Source organism: Pipistrellus hanaki (assembly GCF_964339955.1).
Source record: "Pipistrellus hanaki genome assembly, chromosome: 11".
Taxonomy (NCBI): domain Eukaryota; kingdom Metazoa; phylum Chordata; class Mammalia; order Chiroptera; family Vespertilionidae; genus Pipistrellus; species Pipistrellus hanaki.
The window spans coordinates 39,017,610-39,045,283 of record NC_140513.1 but is presented as its reverse complement, the minus strand read 5'-3'; the positions used below and the strand labels follow the sequence as shown (position 1 = coordinate 39,045,283).

The 27,674-nt window shown below is 42.7% G+C and overlaps 1 protein-coding gene across 2 annotated transcripts in view; it reads left to right on the top strand.

Annotated features, from left to right (window-relative positions):
* Window positions 1-27,674, top strand: part of MAMDC2 (MAM domain containing 2) — a 128,158-nt gene that overhangs the window by 67,620 nt on the left and 32,864 nt on the right. For both annotated transcript variants that reach the window (XR_014796383.1, XM_084899516.1), the window contains exons 5-9: window positions 1,294-1,431; window positions 13,544-13,800; window positions 17,255-17,348; window positions 23,080-23,223; window positions 26,067-26,332. Coding sequence is in view for 1 of the 2 variants with exons in the window: in XM_084899516.1 (XP_084755642.1) it covers window positions 1,294-1,431; window positions 13,544-13,800; window positions 17,255-17,348; window positions 23,080-23,223; window positions 26,067-26,332 (899 nt within the window). In the remaining variant the exon portion in view is untranslated. The remainder of the gene's footprint in view (window positions 1-1,293; window positions 1,432-13,543; window positions 13,801-17,254; window positions 17,349-23,079; window positions 23,224-26,066; window positions 26,333-27,674) is intronic.

Here is a 27,674-nt window from a genome sequence, read left to right as displayed (position 1 = left end):
AAAACACATTGATAACTATATCAGTCAAGGCCATGGCAGGAAAGTGGAAACAGACAGTATATTCAACCTGAGTAACTTGAGGAAAGTTCAGCAAGGAACTACAGAAGTGTGAGTGGGTAAAGGAAACCAGCAAGGGAGGGTGCGGTAATCCAAGACCAGTAACAATGATGACTCATGAACTGTTACCAGCTTTAGATCTGAAGGGCTAGCAGAACCGGAAACAGTAGCTCTGTGGTGAGACCTGTTTGAGAAGAGCAGAGCCTCCAATAGAGGCTGCAGCCAACCCATGGAGGCCTGGCAGGCAGGGAGGGCGCTGGAGGAGTAAACAGTCCCAACCTCATTCTCCTCCTACCTTCCATTGGTTGACTCCAACAGGAAGCCAGAAGGCAGGGGACCCCATGGATACAATCCATACAAATCAGCCTCTGGAGGCTAGAATGGAGTGGAGAAAAAAAAAAAAAAGGGTGTGGATCTGAAGGGGCCAATAAGAGGTGACAAGCACAATCACACTTCATATTTTTAATTGATGAGTAGTGGGGTCAATGGAAGCACTGACTTGTGAGTTTCTTGTTCTTGCTAAAGGAATCTGTTGACTGGCAACAATGAGAATATGTCAATGCCACTAAGAGGAGGAAGAAGGTCTCTCTATCTTGTGTCTCTTCTCTACTCAGTAGCTTCAGAAGGACACAAAGCCTAGGCTATGCCTGTCCTGCCTATTTTATCTAACTAGGTTCTTGTTTACAAAAAAGAAAGAAGAGGATTTTAGCATTAGGAAAGATGCTCCTTAGCTCTGGGTATTTTGTCCGCCATCATGAGAGAAGTAAATAGAAGAGTGGGCTACCAGGTGCAAGAAAAAGTAGACGATAAAATTTCTGGAGCTAAGAGCATAGACCTAAACAATACTTTGAAATGGGATGGCTGATATAAATGCCTGGCTTGTACCAAGCCCTAGCCATGAGCATGGCACTGTACTGGGAGCTGTCCCACTTACAACAGCCCAATAAGGTGGGAACGCTATTCCCCTTTCACATATGAAGAAACGTTGGCTAAGGGGGCAGTGAGTCACTTTGCATGCAAGAAGATTAGTAAGTGGAAGAACCACAGTCCAAAGGGGCAATGATGAATGGCAATCTCAATTCATTACAGGATCTCTCTCTCTTCTTGACTGGTATTGTCCAGGGATCCTGATACAAAATGCCAGTAGACAAAGGGAGTGGGAAACATACTTTGATATCTAAGGGAAAACTTTGCAGTACATCTCCATGAGGTATTTTTTTATTTCTCTTCTGCCAGAATGTGATTTTGAAGAAAATCATCTCTGTGGCTTTGTGAACCGCTGGAACCCCAACGTGAACTGGTTTGTTGGAGGAGGCACTAGTCGGAATTCCCACTCCGTTCTTCCCCAGGATCACACGTTCAGGAATGAACTGGGTGAGCTGGGGACATGGACTCCTTTCCCCATGATGACTTTCTGCCATCTCTTCCTACCCCCTGTATTGACCTAACTGTGGCTCTGTCAACAGAGAAGAGAGGACAGAGGAAGGTGAGTAGAGGTCCAGGAAATCTGGTAGAATTCTAGGGAAGCACAAGCTGTATGATAAAGACAAACTGCAGACATGAGAACTGTAGCTAAAAGGAAGGCCACCCAATTAAAAGCTTTTCTTCACCTATGACCTGGTTTTGCTATTTTCACATTTCCGTACGTATTATACTTTACGTTCTTATCTATTTGTTGTTCAGTACTTCTTATTTCTAAAGACCAGGTTGGAATAATCATAGGTGACTTTTCACTAAAAATAGATCGAGTAATGGAGCAAGTCCTTAAGAACATTTCCAGTGGCAGTGAGATGAGCTAAGACCCATGATTAAATCTGAATGTGGTGTGCAGCAGGGCCCCCTAGTGGCCACATGGACTGGTTCTCTTCAGGGAAAATTCGACCTTGAAGAGAAAGCTTCCACTGAAGGGAGTCAAGGTCAAGGTAGAACAATAGAACAACAACAACAACAAAAAATGCCTGGGAAACTATTTATTTAGCTATATCTAGGATCACTTACATAGGGAGTTAAGATTAGAAAAGACAAACTTTCACTTCCTTCTTTAATAGTAAGGCAGGTTTAACACTTGGAAATGACAAAAGATTGGGGTTTCCATGTGTATCTGTAAATTGGCCAAAAAGATCCACAACCCATCTCCACTATGGCCATTGGAAGAACTACACCACTAGTATAAATGAGTGTTCTGTGTAGAGTGAATAGTTGTGAAACATTAATCCATGAATCTGCATGAGTATTTAAAATGACAGTTGAATTCAAAACAATAAAATGCCACCACCTCTGGACATCTTTGTTTAAATGAATAAAGCAACTAGCAATCTCTTAGAGTTTCAGAAAGAAACTTTTTCTTAATTTATGGGAGTATGCTAATTTTGATGTTGTTTTCTGCCATATTTAAAATCTAGTACAAGGAATACAGAGAATCTTGAAGGACTGATGTTTTAAAATTGCAATAATTTTTGGTGTCCTTATCTCAGAGGTATGAACTTAAGTATGGGGAAGTGCTTAAGAACCTTTTCCAATCACTGAAAAATTAGTTCCAAGGTCAGAGCATTTGGGTATCAATGTCATAATCTAATGATTATTTATTCAATGCATCATTTTTGAGGACAGCTAGCTGGGGAGCTCAAATATTTCTTGGGAGAGGCAACGGACCAGTAGACAAGTGTCAAATCACTTATTTGCCTATGTTATCTGAATGTAATCCATCCTTTGAAGGCTGCATCACCCCTGGCCCTTGCTCACTCTCACTTGTGACCATAGACATTTTGACTATGTTTGTGTCTACAGAGATAGAGGAGAAGGACAAGGCTAGGAGCCATGACGCCTGTGCTCCATACTTGTTACCAGAGTGCTGCCTATTCCGGGCATTACTGTTGTTCTGTTACCCTTCACTTCTCAGAGGCTTCATTGATTGGCCTGTTTGCAAATGAGAAATTTGAATTCCATGATCTCGAAGATATCTTTGAGGTCTAACAGTTTACTGTTCTCTCTTTACCTAATGCTAACCATCAAAATCTCCAAATTCATCATCCGCTGACATCTATCTTAAAATGTTTTGGGTCCCTCCTGAATACTTATAAGCACACTGTATTTGACATTAGAAAAAAGAAAAAAGGATGTCTAAAGGGCCTAAGAACTAAGAAAATAGGACCTATCCTTTCTACTATCTAAACCAGAGATTTTAAATAGTTATATCTAGAGATAAACATAATGATGTGGTCATCCCTGAGAATCACTAAGACTTGGTCATCCCTGCTATAGGCACACACCTCTCTCTCCCTCTCCCCATTCCATCTTTCCCTCTCCATTTTCTTATCTTTCATCTTTTTTCTTAGCTATCCTAAGACACCTTCCAAAGACAGGCAACGTGCCTGCTATCATTGCTTAATTCCCCCCGATGTCATTACTAAGGCCTAAAATATAACTGACCCTGGGCCTGAAGGCAAGAAATCTTTGGAGAACTTTTACCTCCCTTCAGCAATCCACGGGATTATATAGTCAGTCCAATTAGAGCAGTGGTTCTCAACCTTCCTAATGCCACGACCTTTAATACAGTTCCTCATGTTGTGGTGACCCCCCAACCATAAAATTATTTTCATTGCTACTTCATAACTGTAATTTTGCTACTGTTATGAATTGTTATGTAAATATCTGTGTTTTCCGATGGTCTTAGGCGACCCCTGTAAAAGGGTCGTTCGACCCCCAAAGGGGTCAAGACGGACAGGTTGAGAACAACTGAATTAAAGCCTGAACGTCAGAATGAGGCTTCTTCATTCATCACTCATTCATTCACTTATTCAGTCATTCAGTTATTCAACGAACATACACATAATAAGCACTTTTTATGTGTCAGGCATTCTTGCATACTCTGGTAATGAATTCGAGATCATGGAATTCAAATTTCCTCAAAATGATCACAGAAAACAACTTTCCAAAATGCTGTTTCCTATACCAGTGATTGAGAAGAAGAATCTTTATATGAGGGAGGAAGGGTTATATATTGTATATGGTCAAATAAACGGGGAGCTAATGAAAAATAATCAGTTTTCTTTATGTTAGGACTTCTTAGAGCTTTACTATAGTTCTGTATTAATATATATTATAGCATTTCTCATATTATTCAAATACCAAAATTCCATGTACACATGCAGTGATCCATGACTAACAGAGGTACAAAACAAATGATATGTGGCCAGAAAGGTGTGAAAGGCTGCCTTGAATTTGGGGTTCAGGGAAGGTTTTCTAAAGGAAGTGGTTTCAGAACTAGAATTTGCCAGATGAATTGGAGGAGATAAGTGCAACATATGCACAGGTGTGTAGGTGTGAGAGTGGAGGGTGCATTAGATGGTCGGAGAGAATTTGAGAATGCTGGGATGAATGATGGTGGCACAGTAGTCCCTAGCTCCAAGATTATGTTCCTATTAATGATAAGTAAGACGCCTGGATGCCTACATTCCACATACTTCTTCCAGCTCTTTTATGCTATTTCACTTCATTTTCTCTTCAGCTTTTGGACTAATGTTTTGCCCAAACATTAGCCAAAACGCCCTCTCATTCCCACCCAATGCACACACACACACACACACACACACACACGCACACTCTCTCATACTCATTCACACTCCTTGCACCTAGACTCCTAGGTAAGACTTTCCCTTATATGTGATGGGGCTAAAAAATATGAGTTCCATAGATTTTTAAATATTTTATTTGAAAAACACTCTGCCCCTGTGACTCAAAGGTTTGACCACAATCACTCTTGAAAACAAAAAACTCTCCAGTGCTTTGCTTAAGACAGAGGTTGCCTTCCTTATTACATTTACCTTCTACTGGGTTTATTGATTTTCCCTGATCTCTATCTATTTGGGTGGCAAAGTAAAGATTAAATGGCTCAGATCTGCCTGCGGCAGCAGATTTTGCTGTAGATAAATTCATCTCCTGTTCTTTTGTACACTGGAAGCAGTTTTTACCTTTGCTTTCAGGTAAAAACTGGAGAGGCTAACAGCAAGGGGCCAGGAAAGCTGTGTGTTGGCTGGTTCAGAAACTTTAGCGCTTCCGAGGGGTTGAAGGACATGTTACCAAGAAGATTCTGACCTTTATGTTGCAGAAAGGGAACAATGAATGCAATACCTGAAAAATATGATGTAGATATGAATTTTCCTTTATTCAAGCTGTGTGTTTATAACAGTGATTCAGATTTTTCAAATGAGCACTGTGTCTCCAAATTCTTGTTTGATGATGAAAATGGCTGAAGTGCGCAGTACGAATTGTGGTGGGCCATCTTCGGAATACTGGAGGCGATGGAATATTGTCAGCTTTTCCTTACTCAGTTCTGATTCATTGCATATGGATTTTTTCTTTTTGAATATTTTATGAAGTGAAATAAAATCTTTCAGGAGGGAACCTACTGACAGCTCAGATCATTACTGTTTCCCACCTGCCTTAGCAAAAAGAAGATAATTGCTGGGAAAATAATGAGGGAAATCCATTTCTTTGCTGAGATTTGTTTAAATCCAATCTGCTCTAGGGTGCTACTCTAGAAGGAACTGACTGAGGTTTCAAAACCTAAAACAAGGTCAGAATTATTGTGTTCCATCGAAGACCCTGAGATGGATGGATCACCCTTCCATAACTCACGACATTACTTTCTCATTTCAGTTCAGATTGAACTCAAGCGTCATCCTAACAGCACCTATTCATTTGCCCTCTGCATTGATCTGTCTGGTTCATTGCTAAGCACTCAGGAAGGAGGCAGCCTTGTTACTTTTCTTCCCTTTGCCTTTGTGCAAGCTCCACTAGATCTCCCTTCCCTGTCCTTAAGTGACTTCCCATTTCCGCTATTAGCAGCTTCCTCTTAAATAATTAAGTTCAGTGAAGTCAAAATTCAAAAATCTCACCCAAGTGAAATCTTCCCGCAACCAGAGCAACATCAATCAGTAGAGAGAGCATTTGTGCTTTATTTCTTCCTACTTCTCCCCTTTGCCCTTTCCCCATTGGATCTGCTGCTCCTGGCTTCTCCAGGCCTGGGAGAGGCATGCTGAGGGTGGGACAGAAAGGGAAGGGAAGCAGACTAAAAGTTTTATGTGACCAGAGCTGTTTAATCTGAACTTGATGCCCTTTATCCTGCAGGAAGCCAAATGCTGGCCATTTCTCTCATGGCCAACAGAGAATCCCGCTCCACTATTCCCAGAATGGGGTGATGCACTCTCTAGGAATCCCCGTTAGCATCTATAAGGAATGGTAAACCCAGCCAGCCCTTTTTGCTGGAGTTACCATCACACATGCCATCCTTTTGAGAAGAGTCCTTTAGGGCCCTCTAGCCCAGCTACCATCTGAGTTGCCCATGTAAGCTAAGGGAAAACTTAAATCTTTGCCCCCTTAAACTCCAGAGATATAGCTCCCTGGCAACAAAATGCTTTCTGTCCTCTCTGCCTCCACAGGTCCCTCCTACAGCCTTTAGATCTATGTAGTCAAGAGTCAGACACCAGTCTCTGTACCCCACAAACTCCAGTTATCACTCATCAAGTTCCCCCAGTAACTCTGGCCACCCTCCTCTCGTGGCCCAAGGCAATCGCAGAACTCAGAATTGCTGCAAGCATGGGTCAGGATGAGGTTAGATGGAGTTTCCCTCTGCCACCCTCTCTGCAAGTGGCTCCATTAAGTCTTCTTTCTCCCTTGAATCAAGAATGGGGAAGGGACAAGAAGGGGCAAGATTGGGGAAGCATTCCCTCCCCTTCCCTTGGTGGGGCAGGGGCGGTGGAGGCAAAAGGAAACACATGGCAGGTTGGCTCTATGACAACTCTCTTTGAAGAAACTCTGTCTCCAACCTCCCTGATCCCTTTCTGGCCTTGTCTATATATATATATATATATATATATATATATATATATATATATATATATATATATATATATATATGCAGGCTGGGTGGAGGGTAAGCTAAGTCTGGTGGAGCTGGCTTAGCTGCCAGGTCTGCCACAATGTAGTGCATTATTCATGGATGGTCTGTATTGCTCTTTAGAAAACAGACCTACTTATCACCCATTGTTTTAGACATTGAGGTCTTAACAGAGACAAGAAGTTCCACTTCACATTCATTTACACTTATGACATCCCTGCAAACTATTGTGGCTTATGTGATCCCCAGTGATTGCTTGATTATAGGAATCTGACTCTATTATAGTAAAATTCACCCAAACCCACAGAACTGAAAGTTCATGAAGGAAACTGTCTGATTCATGGACTAGGAGAGCAGACATGATGACTGGCTATCTTTGGGGGCTGTCTCCTCACAATGCCAGCAGACCAGGGGGTGTTTCCAGCTGGCACACGATTCTGCAGACCAAACTTGCTTCTCACCTGGGAGACAGCTTGTCCAAACAACCATGGCACGGACTCAGGCGTTACAACCAGAGCACAACTGTGGCCAGCGGGGCGGAATCACAGCTGAGTCAAAGGAAGCCTTTGGCCTGGCAGCCAAGCCAAGGGCAATCTTTGTGGAATGCTGGTTAGCTAGACTGTTTGGAAATCAAAGTTCAGGGACTTCCCTCAAAGTTATTTTCTTAATTCAAGGGAAAATGGTGAACTAGCAGGGGCCATGGATTCCGTATGAAAAGTTGAGCTAATCCAGGGGCTGCTCAAGACAGGGGGAAGTTCCTCTTCAGAGGCAAGTGCACAGGCGCGGCCACTGCAGAAATAGCGCCGGGGGGGCTTTGGCTTTGGCTGGCACCATTAAGCGTTTTTACCTTTCAGCAGAACTGAAAATTGTTGGGGTTTCTCTTCCCCTTGAAACTGAAGGCTTTTAGCGTATAATCCAGAATGAGGAGCAAAGCAGCTCAGACCTTAGAGGAGTGGCAACAAACTTCTCACTTTTTAATCTTATCGGGCAACCCTTGTCCCCTTCATAGGTTCTTTTATTTCCAGTTTAAAATGTAATTCTTACAAGTCTTTGTGGTCTATAGGATTCCCAAATGATTTGGTTGATTTTATGATCCTAGGTATAGCTTCACATAAGGTCCATCTATACCTAGTTTCATCCTATTCAAACTTAAAGGATCTGATAAAACTTGCCTCTCACAGAAATTTTGGAGGCTCTAGAGCCAGATAAGAGAGTTGACCTCATTAAACTTGGCAGGAAAATTCTCATAATACCAGACACTAGACATAATTCCCCAAGAACTCCAGTACCTTCTCCATTACCCTTGGAAAGGCACACAAAATGGTGCCTGCACCCACCCAGCCAATTGCTCAGAGCAGATTATGCCCAACAATGACACACACTCAGCCTGGGCAGACACTTGGGGATTTCTGAATCATCCCCACCCCTTCAACTAAGATGATAAACTTATGACGAGCTACCTTTTGTTTTCCAGTGAAAAACTTAGTCTTATTCAGATGCTCAGTAAATAGTACCCAGCATTGGCAGCGAATGAATGATGTGGTCTTGTCTAGTGGTTCCATATGAGACTTGTCAGCAGTCCTGTTCTTATTCCCAAAAGCCTCTCTGACTCACTTTGGGCAGGTCATGTTGTGCTTGCCGGGTGTTTTTTTGGATCAGAAATGTGATTTTTGGCTCAGTTGGTCTAGTGTCTTGTACATGTGTTGATAATGAGGGACTTTAACTGCAAATTCAGGGATTAAAAGATTACTCACACAGCAGGTGAGTAGCCTCTAAAGAAGATGGTTAGGAACATAATTCAGAATGGGACAGGTTCTGAGATATCTAAGCACAATTATCATGCATTCTGAGATTAGAATGAATAATTACAAGTAGATATGTGAGGTCTCCCCCAGATTCACTGAGAGTCTCCGAGAGTCTTTGGAGGTGTGTCCTGAGCTTGGGTAGAACAGTCCTCCAAGAAGCAGACACTAAGATGAGATTGGTGTGAAAGAGACTAATTGGGGGAAATGACTATGGAGGGTAAAGGAAAGATAGAACTGGAGTAACTGGGCCATGTCAATATATTCATTAGGCATAGTAAACATGCACCCAGGAGCAATGACATATTTCAGGATCTATGAGAATGTTTATATTTTATTTATTTTAAAATAAAAAGAAAAAAAGTGAATGCAATTATAAATACAAAAAGTCCTGCCTGGATTATATTAATCTTTATCCAGTGCAGTCATCCCATATAATAAAAGGGTAATATGCAAATAGATCAAATGGCAGAACAACCAATCAAAGTGTGATATGCTAATGATATGCTAAAAATGCTCAACCGCTCACTATGACGTGCACTGACCACCAGGAGTCAGACAGTCAACTGGTCGAGCAGTCACTATGATGTGCATAGACCATCAGGGGGCAGACAGTTGACCGGTTGACCAGTCACTATGATGTACACTGACCACCAAGGGGCAGATGCTCCAACCAGTAGGTTAGTTTGCTGCTGGAGTCTGGCCAATCAGGACTGAGTGAGATGAACTGGGCATACCCTGGAGCCCTCCTGTGGTCCCTTCACAGCCCAATCGTGCACCAATGGGGTCCCTCACCCTGGCCTGCACCCTCTCGCAAACTGGGACCCCTTAGGGGATGTTGGAAAGCAGATTTCAGCCCAATCCTGCAGGCCACTCCCCTTGAGAGGATGCCAGACACAGGGTTCATGGCTGGTGAGAACTGCTACGGCAGTGCAAGCCTCTCCTGATCAGGACTAATTGGCGCGAGCCCACAGCAGGCACAGTGGGGCTGGGATGAGTGGGAGTGGCAGTTAGGAGCTGCAGGAAGCGTTGGACTGTGAGTTTCAGCCCAATCCCCACAGGCCACCCAGAGGGATCCCACCCATGCACAAATTCGTGCACCAGGCCTCTAGTAAAATATACATAATGTTAGTATGTTTTATGGAGAAAGGAGCCCATGATGGTGAGAATGTCTTGGTTTCCCACAAGTCATAATACAGCCATGGGAGAGCCTTCAGCGCAGGCTGGAAGGCCACCGCCTGTGAAAGAGGGGCGAAGCCGTTGGGGAGTTGTTGAAGAGCCCCTGTCACACAGACTGGCACTGCTCTAGTCCCCTGCTGTGCTCGGTCACTGGCTGAGAACAGCCCGGTGTGGTGTGGCCATCATAGACCCACATGTGAGATAGCTGGAGGCTGTCAGTCAGTTGTGGTCCATGAAGCAAATTCACTTGAAGGAAATGTCAGCAGCCCACCTCCATGATAGCTCTTCTACCCAGTTTACCCGGTGGCATGTCTTAGAAAGAGATTGTTTCATTGGTAAGACATATTATTAGGAAGTGCATTAAAAACTTCCTCTCTGAAAATAAACTATCAAAAAACTTAGTCTCTGGAGAACTGGTAGTTGTCAGAGGGAAGGGACTTGGGGGACTAAGTAAAGATGAGAGGGGGGAGAGGTGGAGGGATGGATGAAAAAGGTGAAGGAATTAATAAGCACAAATTGTAATTACAGAATAGTCACAGGGATAGAAAGTACAGCATAGGGAATATAGTCAATAATATTGTATGGTGTCTTCTTCCCTGACCCAATCTACTTCAGTCGTATACCTGACCTAGCTGGCTCCTCTGAGCAGCAGAATTTGTGATCTCCATGTATTCACAGTTGCATGGCTTGGCGAGATGACTTAAGAAATTATCTTTAAACAAGAAAGGTTGATCGATGTTTCTCATCGATGTTTCTAACTTTCTATCCCTCTGTCTTCCTCTCTGTAAAAAATCAATAAAATACATTTTGAAAGAAAGGAAGGAAGGAAGGAAGGAAGGAAGGAAGGAAGGAAGGAAGGAAGGAAGGAAGGAAGAAAGAAAGAAAGAAAGAAAGAAAGAAAGAAAGAAAGAAAGAAAGAAAGAAAGGTTATTCAGGGATTGGACAATTTGCTACCAGGAGAAAGAAAGCTTTGATTTGTCCATCTCTCTCCTTTACCTTGTTGTCATGAGGACCTTTCTGAGACCATATTTATGCTCTGAATAACCATGGGTTGAGGGCCTATCACCTACTGGGCAGTGTGCTAGATCAAAGTAAGTATCCAGTGTGTGAATGCATATATTCTTCCTAATATCCTTACCACTGTTTTGCCAAGGATAAGAGGAATCATTATTAAGCAGGCATAATGTATTGGGTCTAGTAATAATTAATGTCGTTTTCTAATACTTTTTTTAAATCGAATTTATTTAAACAATACAACAAAATTTAATCAACAATATAGTTGCCGTTGTTTTCTACTACTTGTGCCCAATGCTCAGGAAGCATTTTAATCCCTCTGTTGTAAAATTCTTGTGATTTTGATGCAAAAAATTCGGTCAATGCATTTTTGAGGCATTCTTCATTATTAAATTTTTTTCCAAGAAGAAAGTTTTGCAAAGAACGAAACAAATGGTAATCGGAAGGGGCAATATCAGGAGAATATGCAGGTTGAGGGAGAACTTCCCATTCCAACTGGCACAGTTTTTCAGCAGTGATTCTTGCAGTATGCGGTCGTGTGTTATCGTGGTGAAGAATTACGCCCTTCCGATTAATCAGCGCGGGTTCTTTTTCTCTTAAAGCTTGGGCTAACCTTTCCAATTGGGCACTATACACTGCACTTGTAATGGTTTGGTTAGATGGTAAAAGTTCATAATGAAGAATTCCTTTAAAATTCCACCAAACACACAACATCACTTTTTTCGCATGCAAGTCAGGTTTTGGCGTGGGCTGCGGAGCCTCATTTTTGTCCAACCATTGAGGCCGCCTTTTCAAATTAACATACAGCACCCATTTTTCATCTCCGGTAACAATTTGCTCTAAAAACGGCAAACGGTTTTGACGAGAGAGGAGCGAACTGCAAATTGTGACTCTTTGATTACGGTTGTTGTCGGTCAACTCATGAGGAACCCATTTTCCAAACTTTTGGACTTTGCCAAGTGCACGCAATTGATTGGAAATTGTTTTTTGTGAACAATTTAAAGTTGTCGCAAGCTCTTGTTGGGTAATTTGAGGATTTTGCACCAAAAGAGCTTGAAGAGCTTCTTGATCAAAATTGGACACAAGGCCTCGACCACTCTTGTCATCTAACGAAAAATTTCCCTCGCGAAATTTCTCAAACCAACGCTGGCATTCTCTGGCGCTAACTGCATCTTGACCAAGAGCACTACAGATGTTTTTTGCAGCCTCACTTGCTTTTCTTCCTAATTGGAACTTGTAAAGCATGCAGTGCCGAATATGCTCTTCATCCGCCATCTTCCTAGCCCTAGTTCTGCAACAAAAACCAAACCAAACACAAACTTTTTCAAGCAAAACTTGTTAATTGCACTTCACACGTTCTGTAGATACCACGTGTTTGAAGGTTATGTCAATACAAGTCAACGCCAAGCAAGATTTTAAACGAATGTTTAAAAACGACATTAATTATTACTAGACCCGATAATAAAGACAAAGATATTATTAGGCTATAGTTGTTCTGAGCTTGTAAATAGAAGGGCCATTCTGTGGAAGCTGCGTTGCCTAGCATTCCTTTGTCATTGCAGCTTAAATAAATTCAGACAGAATTGCTAATAATAATGGTTCCTCTTTACATAAAACAGACCGTGGGGAAAACATGGTGTTAGAATCATTAGTGACATTATTTTCTCTCATTATAATTATGTTGGGTAATTACCATGTGCCAGGCACATGCCAAGGACTTCGAGTACATAATCTCATTTCATACTCATACCAATCCAATGAGAGAACTATTTGATTCTCATTCTAGAGATTAAGGAACTGAAGCCCAGAGAGATTCAGTAACTTGCTTGAGGTCACAGGGCTAGTAAGAGATAGAGCAGGAGTCAAACTTAGTTCTTTCATTGCCAAATCCAGGTTCTCCCTATTCTGCCTTGTCGTTTCTCAGTTTCACCAAAATGCCTGCCATGGAGGTCAGCCTCTGAGTCCAGAGCCCACCCAGGCCTTCAAAGAGTGCAACACAAGTTCAACCTTCCAAACCCTAATCCTATCTGCAGTGTTGATTGACCTAACCTGTTCTATGAGAGAGGTATAACTTGTCATCCAGTATGAATTGTAAATCTTAGTTTCTCAAAGAACATACAGTGACATTGGTATATATTGTAAAGATGTATAGGAGGTCCCCTGTGCCTTTTTAGAAACAGATGGTACACTTGGCATGTCCTTAGAATCCTTATAACTCAAAGAAGGCTTGGCGGGGGGCATCCCCTGGGGGTAATGTTCTGTTTTCTTCCACAGCTGTGTTCAGCTTGGGATAACTCAAGCACTTTACAGATGATATATCTACCTTTCTATATGGATGTTTACTTCAGTCAAATGCAAGGAAAAGAAAAAGAATGGTTCTCATCTTGCATTTAGCAGAGCACAGTGAACTCCATGTGTTTATCTCCCAGGTGCACCCTTCATCGGCCCATAGCCAAACTTCTCTCATCGATGACTCGTTCACTTCCTCTCCATCACTCCCCCTGGATGATTCCAAGTGAACCCCAGAATCCCACCATTTCCTCTGAAAACCCCAGCCTGTCTGACGCTGTTTTCTTTTCTCTGTGGTCTCCAGGCCATTACATGTACGTGGACTCGGTTTACATCAAGCACTTCCAGGAGGTGGCACAGCTCATCTCCCCCATGACCACAGCCCCCATGTCTGGCTGCCTGTCATTTTATTACCAACTCCAGCAGGGGAATGACAATGTCTTCTCCCTGTATTCTCGGGATGTGACGGGTGTTTATGAGGAGATCTGGAAAACCAACAGCCCGGGGAATCCTGCCTGGAACCTCGCGGAAGTGGAGTTCAGTGCCCCGTACCCCATGGAGGTAGGTGTCCCATGGGTCCTGTCCTGGCCACAGTGCAGGGTACTGCCCACACAGAGATGGATCAAGGTCAGGAGGTGCTACAGTCTCACACTCATTCTTCTCTGCTGTACCCCATTCTTTTTTCCCTCTTCCCTTTCTCGGTCCCCTCCACTTCTCTCCCTTCTTTGTATTCCCGTCTGCCTTCCTCCTTTATCACCTTCATTTTCTAACACGACTGTTTTTTCTAAGGATGGATATGGAAAAGTCTGTCACCAACTAGATTTGGGGGCCCACCTTCTTTTTGAACCTTGCACCATGGAAGGTCAAAAAAGATCAATGCCTTCTAAGTGAAAGTCACTCTTGAACTTTCATAAATGCAAGCAGTTATGAAAGGGGTATTATAAGTAAGGTTACTTCTATTCCTTTATTTGAAGGAATAGTCTTCCTAGAAAAAAAAAGAAAGTATTTTTCTTTTCTCCTTTACAATATAAATAATAATCATAAAAATCAAAACTAAAGTTATTATTGTGGTCCGAATTTGAAACAATGGTGCTTTGGTTTTAAAACTTTTACATGAGTCATTAATGCCCAATGCAGAAGAATTAGTAAATTTAGGAAAGCAAAAACAAACTAAAATAGGCAGGGCCAACCCGGCAAAAAGATGAGAACAACAAATATTTTTTTGGTGTTTTTCCTTAAAATACCTTTTTTTCTAAGCATATAGATGAATACATATCTATAGTCTAGTACTTACAACAGTCCAATGTTGTAAGTACTAGACTATAGTACAAAATATCCCCATATCACCAACAAGAAAGAGAGTCTGAGGAGATTGATATGTCTCATCTGGGTCACACAGCTGGTGAGTGCCAGGCACTTAGAAAAGTCCCCGAACTAAAACGTGACCGAAAGCTGCAGGAGAGGCCCAGCTCTGTCTGAGGATCCATGGGACCTCTCGAATCCGTGGGGCAACGGTGGGGTTGCAGAGTTAGGGATATAAGTAGAGTCTTAGTTGCCACGAGTTATCATTGTCCCCTGCTTTTCACTTTGTGCTTTTTACAGTCTCTTTCCCTGTCCCCTTGAAAGTGCAAAAGGAGAGGATTATCCTCTGGGTGCTTTTTGGTGGTGCCATCTGCTTGCCTGATGTGGAGCTTCAGAGAGGGTGGGGTTGGGCCTTGGTTTCTGTCGTGTCCTATCTCCCGATGGCCTGCCATTCCCTGACCCTCTTCAGGACCTCTTCTTCCCCGCCCCTCCCAATACAGCCTAGGAAGAGCACTGTGCCCCTCCCAAAGGCTGACCAGGCTGCGGTCTGCTCTTGCAGCTCAGTGGAAAGTGTGTGAGCTTGGGTTACATGGAGAAAGAGAAATGCACATACTGCTTCAGAAATAATTTTTCCTTCTGTTAAAGTCAAATGAGTCACACACATGCGCTTGCTCTCTCTCTCTCTCTCTCGCTCTCTCTCTCTCTCTCTCACACACACACACACACACACACACACACACACACACACACAGCATTTTCTTTGTCAACTCTTTCCCTCCAACCATAAACTCCTTAGGCAACATTTGTTAGATGAGAAGTTGCCTTTTTTTTAAAAAAAAAAAAAACCAAAACTGGGCATTACTACACTTCACTATACATCCTTTTGATTCACACATGTAATTTGCTCTCGAAGTCTAAACTCATTATGCTTGTATTATTTGCTCTCAGTAATTGCCAGGAAATGTATCCTGCAGAAAACAGTGAATTTAATGTCACCGTATTACCCAATGAACTTTAAAGAGGAAAACAAACATTTGAGGCCCTCTTTCTGAGCAAGAGAGTGGCACATGAGCTGTGATGAGCATATCAGCATGTTCTGATCTGAAATAATCATTCTCATTTGACCTGCTCTGTAAGATAAGTCCTGCCATTCGAGTCCTTTATCAGCTTTCATGGACCAGCGCTGTGGTCATCTGCCCCTTCTCATTTGCCCACATCTGTCCCTTTGTCCTCAGTGCTGCTTGCCTTGCCAGAGGTAAACTTCCAGGCCCTTCTTGGATTCTGCCAAGACCAGGTCCTGGGCCTCTGCAGGACCACTGTTGTTAAGCTGAAAGGGACCTTAGGAACCATCTTGTCCAAACGCTTTTTTTTTTTTTTTTCAAAAATGAAGAAACTGAGATCCAGAGGAGAGAAGGGGCCTGCTCAAGCTAATTAGTGGCTAACTGGGCTCAGGGTCAACCCAAGAAAAAGGCGGGAGTTTAATTCAGAGCTCATTGTGCACCTGACTGCATGCTCTGATCTTTATGTACATCTTCTCATTAAATCTCAACAGTCATACAAGGTCGGTGTTATTATGCTTATTTTATAAATAAGAAAAAGGAGGCCCCAGGAAGTTTAGCAAGGTCACCGAGCTTTTAACCAATGGAAATGGGATTTGAACTCTGCTCTGTCTGCCTCCAAGACACTATTCTGTTCAGAAGAGGCTGAAACTAGAAGCCTGTGAGTCAAACCTAGTCCACAATGATTTTCCTAGCTGCTGTAGAGGTGTTTGTTTTTGCTTGTTTGTTTTAATTTTTAATTACCAAAGATTTCAAGTAAAAATCTAGAGATCCAGGTCCTCTTGACAGTTTGGTAGATCCAGACATATTAGGCCTGACTTCCCACACGACAGCAACTGACAACGTTGTAGCCAAAGCCTTTTCACCACCGAGGGCACCCTTTCTTATTCCATCACCCCAGGTCATGACCTATTTGGTTTTTGTAGGCATTTGAGTTTCAGCTCATACTCAACACTGTTATCAATTCACAAGAGTGGACTTCACACTTGGGTGGTTTTCCCAATACAGGTGAATGCTGTGCTCAGCACACCTGATCCCCCTGGTCACAGGCAGGAGGTGGTTGATTGAACTCAGAGTTGGTGTCAAAGAGCAAAATTAAAGGGGATAATGCACTAACATGTTCTTCCTAGCCATTCAGACATTCCTGGAATTTTAACATCCATGTATAGAATTTCTGAGCCTTATCTATCAGGAGAATTGATTGCATCATCTTTGTCTAGGACCCTCACATAGACTTTCATGTATGAAAAAGGCAGAGGTCTTAGAGGGGCGTAGTTCTCTGTGAAGTGCAGGGAGAGAACCTAACCTACTTTCTGCAAATAGCCTGTTGTGTCTTTAGCTGAAGTTCATAATGCAAACTGTCACTTCTGGAATTCTATCGGAAAGTGACATCGGTATTTTAGCTGACGCTCAAGGGAGAGGGCAAAGTTCAATTAAAATTCAACTTAGGGCTTAGTATTTGCTTTTCTTAAAAGGGACTGTGGGTTGAGGAGGGAGCTGCCCAAACTCCTCTATTTAGGGACATGATTCCCTAAGTACCTATAACTTGGCATCTCCTGGCTTATAGACACATCATTTTACATCATGGTTAAGAGCACTTAAACCTAAGAGGATATATGTGGAGCTGGAGCACACCCTGTCATTTTCCTCTGCAGCTTATTTTTGAAGTTGCTTTCAATGGTCCCAAAGGAGGATATGTTGCCCTGGACGATATTTCCTTCTCTCCCGTGCACTGCCAAAATCAGACAGGTAAGCATTCTTTTCCTTTACATTTGGAATCTTCCTTCTCAATAGATGCCTATGGTCAGGACTTGTCTTAATTCTTTCTCATTTCCTTACATTTTCTATGATCTCATCCTTTAAAAAATTACTTAACTGAATAGTCACTTTACTGGTGATATTACTCTTTATTTCTTCTCACAGAGTGAATCTAATTTTTCTGAGACCACAGGCCCTTGTCAGGTACTAAGGAGCTTTCATCTCCCTACCAATTAGGAAATGAAAATGAAATGATACTCATTCTTTCCACATCTTTCTCTTTAATGGATATCTTGAGTTCATAAACAGGTGGGTGGGTAGGTAGGAAATATTTCAAAATCTACTGAGTAGAATTATGGAAACTTTTTCCAATGTTATGTATTCAAGACCTATAAATGTCCTCATGTTTAAAGATATTGGTATATGATGGTTTTTTGTTAAATATTATGTACTCAATTTAAATTCTCCTTCTAAGTGAACCCTCAGGTTACTTTATCATGGCTAATTTTATAATTTCTATAAACTTGGTGATTGGAAAAGAAGAAATGTTTATTTTTTGGAAAAATTGTTAAGCAAACCATTTCAATGTGAATTAGAAAACATGTTTTAGAATAAGAAGTGTGACACTGTATTAATGATAACCCAGATAAATGCAATTGGCCTTATATTTTAGTGACTCTGTTTCTTTGAGGGGCCCCAAGGAGATACTGTAGTCTTTCCATTTTATTTTTGAGCCCTTCTTTTGGGTTATGGACTATGGAAAGTACATTTTTAAATTTAAGAATTTCCTATGATAGCATTCATATCTAACTTAATATGGTTTCAGATATATTCAACAAGCAAGGGGACTTTCAAGAAAGATAATACTTTCTACTCAGGCTAACCTGTTATCCCCGAGTTAGAGAGAAACATACCAATTTGATGAAACCAAATATTATTTTTACTGATTCTAATTTTTAAATAAAAGCTAGAGAAATGGAAAGAGCTAGACTGAATTTGTGTATGTTCATTAAAATTATTGAATCTAAACTGCAATAAAAGACTAAAAGAGTCTATTATTTTAGCAGAACACAGAAGGCAAAATTGTTTACTTCTCTAAATCTGATTGCTCCCTAATCCCATCTCCAGCTGGTATCTCAATGATATTGATAGTGGTTTTACAACCTCATTATCATTATTTTTAGAAGATTTTTCTTTGTCACAAGGTGTTTATATTAAACGTTTATATTTCCAAGTGACATGTGTGCAAAAGGAGGTGTTTATTCATTATCTGTAATGGCTAGAGGCTGGAATGAAGAGGCAGCTGGGAGGTCATAGAATCTACTAAGCCACTTTGGAAATACTTTCCCTTTTAAAAAAATACAGAATATACGTATGTGTGTTCTTTTCTACTGAATGATGACTGGAAGAGAAAGATCCCAACATTATTTCAAATAAGGACTATGTATTAAAAGGGCTGGTGGCCCGTCAGTCTGTAAAATCCAGCCCACATAAAGACCCTTCCTCCACATTTTTATATACAGGGTACCCCAAATAAATGTATACACACTTTGAATAAGTATGAACTCCAATGGGTTAAATTTGAAAAGAAAGAAACATCAATTGAGCTATCAATTGATGTGTTCACATTTTGGAGGGACACCCTATAGTTGGGTTAAACAAGACTCCAAATTGGCCTTCAGAACCTCCCAGCATACCAACTTCGCTTTCAAATGGTTTAAACACGTGATCATGGCAGTATGCTTGAGAGCCAGGACTTTGGATTCACATCCCTATGCTGCCACTTACAAACTGTGTGGCCATGGGCTTGTTAATTAGCCTCTCTGCGACTCTTCCACATGTATACGACGAGGATGGAAGAACCTGTTCCATGGTGTTGTCAGAAAGACTGCTGAGTTAATATGTATGAAGGCCTCAGCAGACTGTGGCACACAGAAACTGCTTGGTCATGAAACTTAATATAATTTACTTAATTTTTAAAATACTCCCATCCATTCCCTGGAGAGCAGGGGCTCAGATTGAAACTAAAGAGAACCAGCGAAGGCCACACTGTCCTAATGGATGTGGGAGCCGGAGCCTGCTTGTGCCTTTCATCTAGCAGCTGTGAGCCAGAGTCGGAGTCTTAGAAGCTGAGCCCTTTCGTTTTCCTACTTCATCTCACATTTTTCACATAGTTTATGCCCTTCTGTTTCATAACAGGTGCCAACATTTTTTTTTCTTTATCTTGGTTAGCTCCAGACTTACTGTCTGTGCTTCTCCCAGCTGGATCTACCATCTCCCCTCACCTCCCTAGGGGGCCAAGACAGGAATTAATTCCACACACGAAACGTCTGCTCTCCACCATCTGGCTGGGCTTAGATTTAATCCAGTTTGCCCGACCTGAAACCCATCGCAGCGTCACGGGGGTTACACACCAATGTCGTGTTGCTCCCCGAGTATTTCCAGGTGCTCCGGAGGACAGAGACCACCCCACTCCTCCCACCATGGGTTCCAGCACTTGCCTTTCCCGCCCACAGACTCCCTCCCTTCCACCATTAGATCTAGAGTCCGGATCATAGGAAGAAGCTCTCCTTTTAGGCTGTAAATCTTGAATGCCTGACAGGTGATTCCATTCACTTCTAGGAATCCTGCCTTACCACTCAACCTCAAACTAAAAGCTTCACTATTCTGAGGTTGGGTCCACCCCATACCAAGGCCAAGGTTTGGGAGGGGTCTAACTGGGCCTAATTCCCAATCTTGACCGATTTTGTTATTCACCAAAACAATGCACTAACCAGACGTCTTGTTCCATTGGAAACCTGGTTCCAGTTGTTGCCATGGTTACAGCTGAAGTTGCCATAGCCATCCTTAGCTCAGAGGCCCTCCAGCGTCTCCCCAGCCTGGTCATTGGCCCAGTCTCTGCTCTGTCATGATTCCTTGGCCTGGTGCCAGGTCCCACTCACTCTTTTCCCCAAGCCAGCTTTGAGCTGTCTCGGCCTAGCTGGCTTGTGCTAAACACAATTACTGTGCTAATTCAGCAGCCTAGAGAGCACATGGCCCCCAAATCCCTCTAGCTGCACAGGGGCTGGTGAGCTTCTAAATCTCTAGGACAAATATTGTGTTCATCACCATGAACTCCAAGGAGCAGAGCAAAAGATGAGAAACGCTCACACCAGTTCTTCTCCAACTGCAGTAACCCTGGGTCTGATTAGATTATCTTTAAAGCCTCTCATTTCTAAAAAGTTCAAACGTCAGAAGGCAAGGGATTAACGAAATCTTACATTTTAATGCTTATTGGTGCCTTGCTAGGGGCTTTGTTTTCTGATCAGCTACTGCCCGGGGGACTTCCACCTGCCTGATCCTTCCTGAGCTTCAAATATGTCATTAAGACTTCCCAGCAGCTCAGTTGTGACCACCAGCTGACCAGGTGCTTCTGGAACAAGCCTGAGCCAAAGGCGTTTCCGCCCTCAGAGTGCTGAGGAGCTCATGTCAGGCCACAAACAGGCCCTCTGGCCCCATCTTCAGGAATTAGAGACTGTCTCACGGTTGAAAAAACATTCTGGGTGGAAAGGATTTAGGCTCTGAACTATGCTTTTGAGATTTTTGTTTTATCAGACCTCTCTCAGGGTCCTGGACAAATCCATTGCTAGGACTGAATATTTAGCAAAAGAATATAATCTCATCCTCAGAAAAATATTTTCTGTATGACTCAGTTGGTGACCATGGAGAGAGGTGATCCTTGCTTCCTTTGAAGTTTTCATACCACCTCCTACCCTCTTCTAAATACCTGATAAATGGGTTATGGTTCTCTTGTGGCCTCCCAGGGGCATGTTCCGTGCTATGTATTTCTGATGAGTAATTTCACTGACCTGCCGTTCTCATTGAGCATGGCTTTTCGGAATGCCATGCCATTTTTCTGTAGATTTTAAATTTTCTTCCTTCCTTTCTTTCTTTCTTTCTTTTTCTTTTTTTTCTTTTTTTTTTTTTTCCATTACTGGGTAGCAGAGGGATGACTAAGACTGGAGACAGTCACAGGGTTTCCCATGGCACCAAATCTCCATGGGGGGATGTCAAAGGGTCCTTGTTTGTATGACATCATTTTCATTTTTGAAAGACTGTCTCCATGTCCTAAAGATACTCCCTGATGCTGACAGGCAGGCCAAGCAGTGCGGGGCTAACCTACTGGTCCTGGAGCAGAGGCCTCCCGTCACTCCCTTTTCTCCTGCCTGGCTCAGCGGGCGCTCTCTCTCTGCACCTGTAGGGTCCCAGACACACTGTCCAGAGGTTCCCGGTGCGGGGAGCATTCCTATCTTCTTCTTTGTAATGTTAGTCACTGTGTTTTTTGTTTTCTTTCTTAATTTAGTGTTTTTAGAACTGGGTGTTTTTTTTTTATCATTTCAAACTCAGACAAAATTTGCAAGAATTCTATCAAGAACTCCTGTGTATTCTTCACCCAGATCTACAGATTGTTAACATGTAGCTACATCTGCTTTATCAACCATTTAAGAGTAGTTTGTGGACATTATGCCCCTTTACCCTTAAATACTTCGATGTGTGTTTCCTAAAACCAAACATGCTCTGCAACATGATTAACTTCAGGAAACTTAATGCTGATAGAATACTATCAATGAAAGTATAGTCCATATACTAATTTGCCAATGCCCCCAGTAATGTCATTTATAACTGTTGGTTTCCTGTATCAAGTTGTCCTGCCTCTCTTGTCCCCTTAATCTGGGCCAGTTCCTGGGTCCACTTGAATGTTTTCTTGCTTTGAAAATTGATAAATTGAGAGTATACTCGCCTTTGTCCCCAAACAGCTCCCTGTTTCACTAGATCACCGCTCTGAGAACTCCAGTGTTCCTCTAAGGGGGGTTTTCCAGGGATTCAGAACAGTGCCCCCTCTCTCTCTTGCCCTAAAAGGTTACACCAGCACTGGAATGTCAGCATGCAGCACAGGATCCCACTCAGCTACATTGAATGTGTCCCAAAGTCTGCTTCACAGTGAGGTCTGCAATAATTTGTTGCTAGGACTAAGTTATTCTTAAAAGAACAGAAATAATTTATATGCCATTCCCTCCGGCAATCTGGAATGAGAGGGCATTTATAAACCAAGGTAAATGATACTGGAACTCAGAAGAAAAAAAAAAGAAGAAGAAGAATAGCAGTATCGGTGACAGAACTGGTATATCTTTTTGCTCAGTGTGATTTATACTAAGTAATGATTTTCTCCCAGAAGATCAGCTTCTGCTAAGAATGTCAATTATAAATAGACGATGGCTGCGCTTCTGCCACAGGGATTGATCAACAAGAAAAAATTTCTCTCTGGAAAATATTATTTCTAAAGTATCTGTCTTAAAGTGAAATTAAGGATTTCCTAAAATCCCTGTCTTTTCTCTTTCCTTTTAATTTTGTATGAATGAATTTTGAATTGCAAAGAAGTGTATGAATAAATGTTCACACTCTCTACAGCATGAAAAGAAATTTCTCTTGAAGTCTGGCACTTCCCTATTTTTGTATAGAATGTGAAAGGAGCGTCCATCCCTGTAGGGAGGAAAAGAACCATTTTCCTGCCATGCTGACATGTTGATCTGATGCTAACCTGTCAGTATGCCATTGGGTTAAAAACATTGTGATGTGTTTTACTTCTCCTGGTACAAATGTGTACACATTTGTCAGTCAGTGGGTGACGTCCTTGGAAAGCCTTGGGTGAAGTGCACATTAACGTTGCTTCTGCTTTGCTTAGAGCTTCCGTTCAGTGCCATAGATGCCAGCTGCGATTTCGAGGAGGATCTCTGCAACTTTTACCAAGACAAAGAAGGTCCGGGCTGGGCCCGGGTGAAAGTGAAACCAAACATGTACCGGGCTGGGGACCACACGTCAGGCTTAGGTAAGCCAGGGTTCATCCCTGTGGGGGGCTTGGGGGAGGGGGATGGAGGAGATGGGCAGGGTGGGGGCACTGTTCATGCTCCATTCTCCATTCTTATCCCACATCTACCAAGACTTCAAAAAGAAGAAGAAGAAGAAGAAGGCAGCTGTAAAGAGGCAAAGACAACTGCTAATCTTGCATTTGACCAATTTTTTAAAACTGGAATTCAAGTTGCTGGGCTAGTGATACTTTTTGCCAATGAATTAATGCCAAGCCTTTGGAAATCATCTTGCTCTTTATTTTAAATGGAGAAGTACCTTTAAAAAGCGACCAGAGTCCAATGATATGAAATATTCAGAATGGGCAAACTTATAGACGAAATGATTAGTAGTGGCCACGGGCTGAGAGGAGGACATGGAGAGCTGCTATTTCCTGGGTATAGAGTCTCCTTTGGGGGTGATGAAAATGTGCTGGGAAAAATAACAATGGTGATTGTACAGCATAGGGAATGAACTAGATGCCACCGAATTGTACACTTGAAAATAATCGAAATGGCAAATTTTATGCTGTGGATATTTCACTGTGAGAAAAAATATATATTGTGGGAAGGATAAAAGCTGTTGGAAATGTTGGTGGGCACTTGATGGAGTATCTACAAGGGACTCTTAGGAAGCAGTTGGAGCTCCCTGTATCGGGATTACATATCACTTTAATGGGATGGTTCTCATGGGGTGAGTGTCTCATTATTTATTCGATAATTACTTGCACACTGGGCACTGGGGAGAATTGCCTTGAAGGGGGCCTTTGCAATATAATACTTGTAATTTTGTATTTTTTTTCTCAGAGGTTGCTTAACTTGTACAAGCACAGGCCCTGCAAAAACCTGTTCTGATCTTGGCCAGACTAACTCGTGGGAGATACAGTAGTGAGCAAGTCAGGTATAAAACTTGTCCTGTGTGACTGACAAGTCATTTCAATAGACAGGAGAAACATTAAATATATATAGACACAAATAAACTCATCATTAGGACCTGTGGTAAGTGCAATAAAGGAAATGAAGAGTGAGTTCTCAGAGAGCATAGAGGGGAAAAAAACTAATATTGGTTGGGGATTCAGGGAATCCCCTTCTGAGGGAAGTGGGAATTGGCCAGGACAGTGGGGGTCACCCAGGCAGAGGGGACGGCATCTGTGGGAACCTCAAGTTTGGAAAGAGCTGGACTCTCCATGGTGGCACCACAGGGAGGAGAACGAAGTTAGAGAGGGAGATGGGTCATGGGGGTAGCAGGCCAGAGAAAACATTTGGGATTTTATTATAAAGGCAATGGGAAGCCATTGAAAGGTGTTAAGCAGAGAAGAGAGTGATTCAATTTAGATTTCAAAAAGATGGCTGGCTATTGTGTGGTCCCCTGGATTTGTCTGCCTGCGTGGCCATTACAAAACACTATAGACTGAGTGACTTAAACAACATACATTTATTTCTCACAGCTCTGGAGGCTGGAAGTCCAAGGTCAAGGTGTTGTTAGGATTGGTTTCTTGTGGGCCCTCCCAATGTAGATTGCATCTTCTCAGGGTGCCCTCCTGTGGCCTTTCCTGTGTGTGTACACGTGGAGAGAGATCTCTGGGGGCTCTTCCTCTTCTGATGAAGTCAGTCCTATAGGATTAAGGCCCCACCCTTGTAGCCTCACTTAACCTTAATTACCTCCTAAAGGCCCTGTTTCCAAATAGTCTCATTGGGGGTTGGGCCTCGACATATGCATATACAACTCAGTTCATAATCTCACTCCTGTGAAATAGAACTTTTTCCCAAGTGAGTTAAATAATTGGGTAAAACTAACTATATAGCAAAGACTGAGATACCACTATCCCCCCCCCCAAAAGTCAACAACAACAACAACAACAATGTAACAGGAGAGGAGCAGGAGCAGAGAAGGAAAAGAAAAAATGGCAGGGGTCCTCAAACTTTTTAAAGTGGGGGCCATTTCACGGTCCCTCAGAGAGCTGGAGGGCCGGACTATATGAACTACTAATTCCTACTGTAACACCTCGGCTGCGCTCACTGCCCAAAAAACCTGGCGGGCAGGATCAGACTCCTCTGCGGGCCGCATGTGGCCCGCGGGCCATAGTTTGAAGACCCCTGATGTAGAGTATAGCAGGTCCTCACATGACTCATTTTATTCAACGCCTATTGCTTAATGTTGGTGAGATGCTGTAGGAACCTAATTCTTGTTGCGTCGATTAGCCTTTGGAAAAATTGGTTTCATTACATGTCTATTTTTGTATAGAATGTGTCAACCTGTCAATGACTTTAGGTGAGGACTTTCTGCATTATTTTTTACTATGGGGGTGGAGAAGCAGGTGGGAGGGAAGGTCCATCTGATTCAAAACCTGCTCCTCAGGGGCAGGTTTAACATATGACTGAGACACACCCACCCTCCCTCGCCCAGCACTGCCAGGCCAGCCTGCAACCTCTCCATCTCCAATGGTCACTGCAGAGAGAATGGGAAATCGGCCCTAGGCTTTATGCTCACTCTGACTCAGCACTGGTGCTCAGTCTAAGGCAGCGGATTGAGCCATGGTCAACAATTATAAATCCTAATCAATGACCAGAGCCTAGGCATATGCGGTTGGAAATCTATACCTGCTTATGAAGTTTACTTAGAATTGGAGAAGGTTTATTGGCATTATAGTATAAGTCTGTTCTATCATCAAGCCAGATATTAGAAAATGCTTTACCATGTAAAGCCTGTGGAAATAGTCTCTTGACTAATTCCATGACTTTAACCAAATTTTTACACTTGATCATCTGAGCTACATTATTTAAACTTGCCCTGGCCGATACACTGACTGCTTTGTCCCATTCACAGGGTATTACTTGCTGGCCAACACCAAGTTTACATCACAGCCTGGCTACATTGGAAGGCTCTACGGTCCTACCCTGCCGGGAAACCTGCAGTATTGTCTGCGTTTTTATTACGCCATCTATGGATTCTTAAAAATGAGAGACACTCTAGCTGTATATATCTTTGAAGAGAACCACGTGGTTCAAGAGAAGATCTGGTCTGTGCTGGAGACTCCGAGAGGTGTTTGGATGGAAGCAGAGATCGCCTTTAAGAAGCCCATGCCTACCAAGGTACAGGCATCTGCACAACCCTTTGTTCCCTTGCAGTTGCTGGACTGCATGAGTAAATTTCTGTTTAATTATTTTCAACTGGCGGATGTGCTATTTTCTCTCCGTTCCAGCTGACAGCCCACACTCACACGCTGTCCCCAGCCAGGGCCAATTATATCCTTCAGTTTTTTCCAGTTGTCTGTGTCTCAGAATCATGGCCACTTAGGGAGTTTGCTTGTCATTTATTTCTCAGGTTCCCTGAGAATAGTCAAAAGAAAGGGAATACTATGTTAACAGTCCAAGTTTAACAGCTAAACTTTAGTTGGAAGCCACAACACATACACACACACACACACACACGGGGGGGGGGGGGGGGGAGAGACTTGCACCAGATTGACACAATCAGGGATGTACAGCAATTAATGGAATTTTTATTGTACTCCACACTCTGTTTTGCTATTGTTTTCAAAAGGGGTTATAGTAAGCATTTCATTCATTTACTCATCCATTCATTCATTTGTTTATTTCTTGATTCAACCAGCATTTATTAAGTATATGATGCTCAGGACGGGGATATAAAGATGAATGGGGTTCAGATTCACCCTTAAGGAGGTCACAGATGACAGAAAAGTGAGATATTATACAGATAACAACATACTGTCTCACTATCTCACAGAAAGGCAGTGGAGAAAAACAGGAGTGATTCTACCAATTGGACATATGAAAAAGTGACAAATCGAGGCCCCGCTGCACTGGTATTTGGAGGGCTGAGGTTCAGACCATGCTGGATTCTAATTCTTGCCCCCACACACCTGACTCCACCCTTTCCCCCATATCCTCTACCCACATGGCTTGTTTAGGAACCTGCCCACCTCTTTAGAGCAAGTCCCGCTCTTACCTGACAGCATGGAATAGGAGCAAGCCCTTCAGCCAATAAGGATGCCTCAGAGGATCTTCCCGGATCTTCTGAGGCTGACCTCCATCCCTCCCAGCAACAAAGCCTCCCCAATCCCTTAAGGAAAAAAATGGATGGAGTGCAGGCAGGGAAGTTCTCACAGCCTCCAGAGGAACTCCCCATGCCTGTGGAGGAGATGGTACACTACAAAACCCTGACACAATTCTGAAGGTGGCCCCCAGGCTCCCCAGGTTTCACAGGTCCCTGCGAAAGAGAACCAGCTCTTGGGAGAGGCCATTTGACATCCATCATCGAGGCAGGCCTTAAGAAAGGCAGGAAACTAAAGTTCACTGATGTTAACACATACGGATGGGAGTAACATACAAACAGTATTTCAGAGAAGGGATCAAAATCAAAGTCAGACTCTGACCATTTCCTACCCTTGAACTCAAACTTTGATTCCACTTC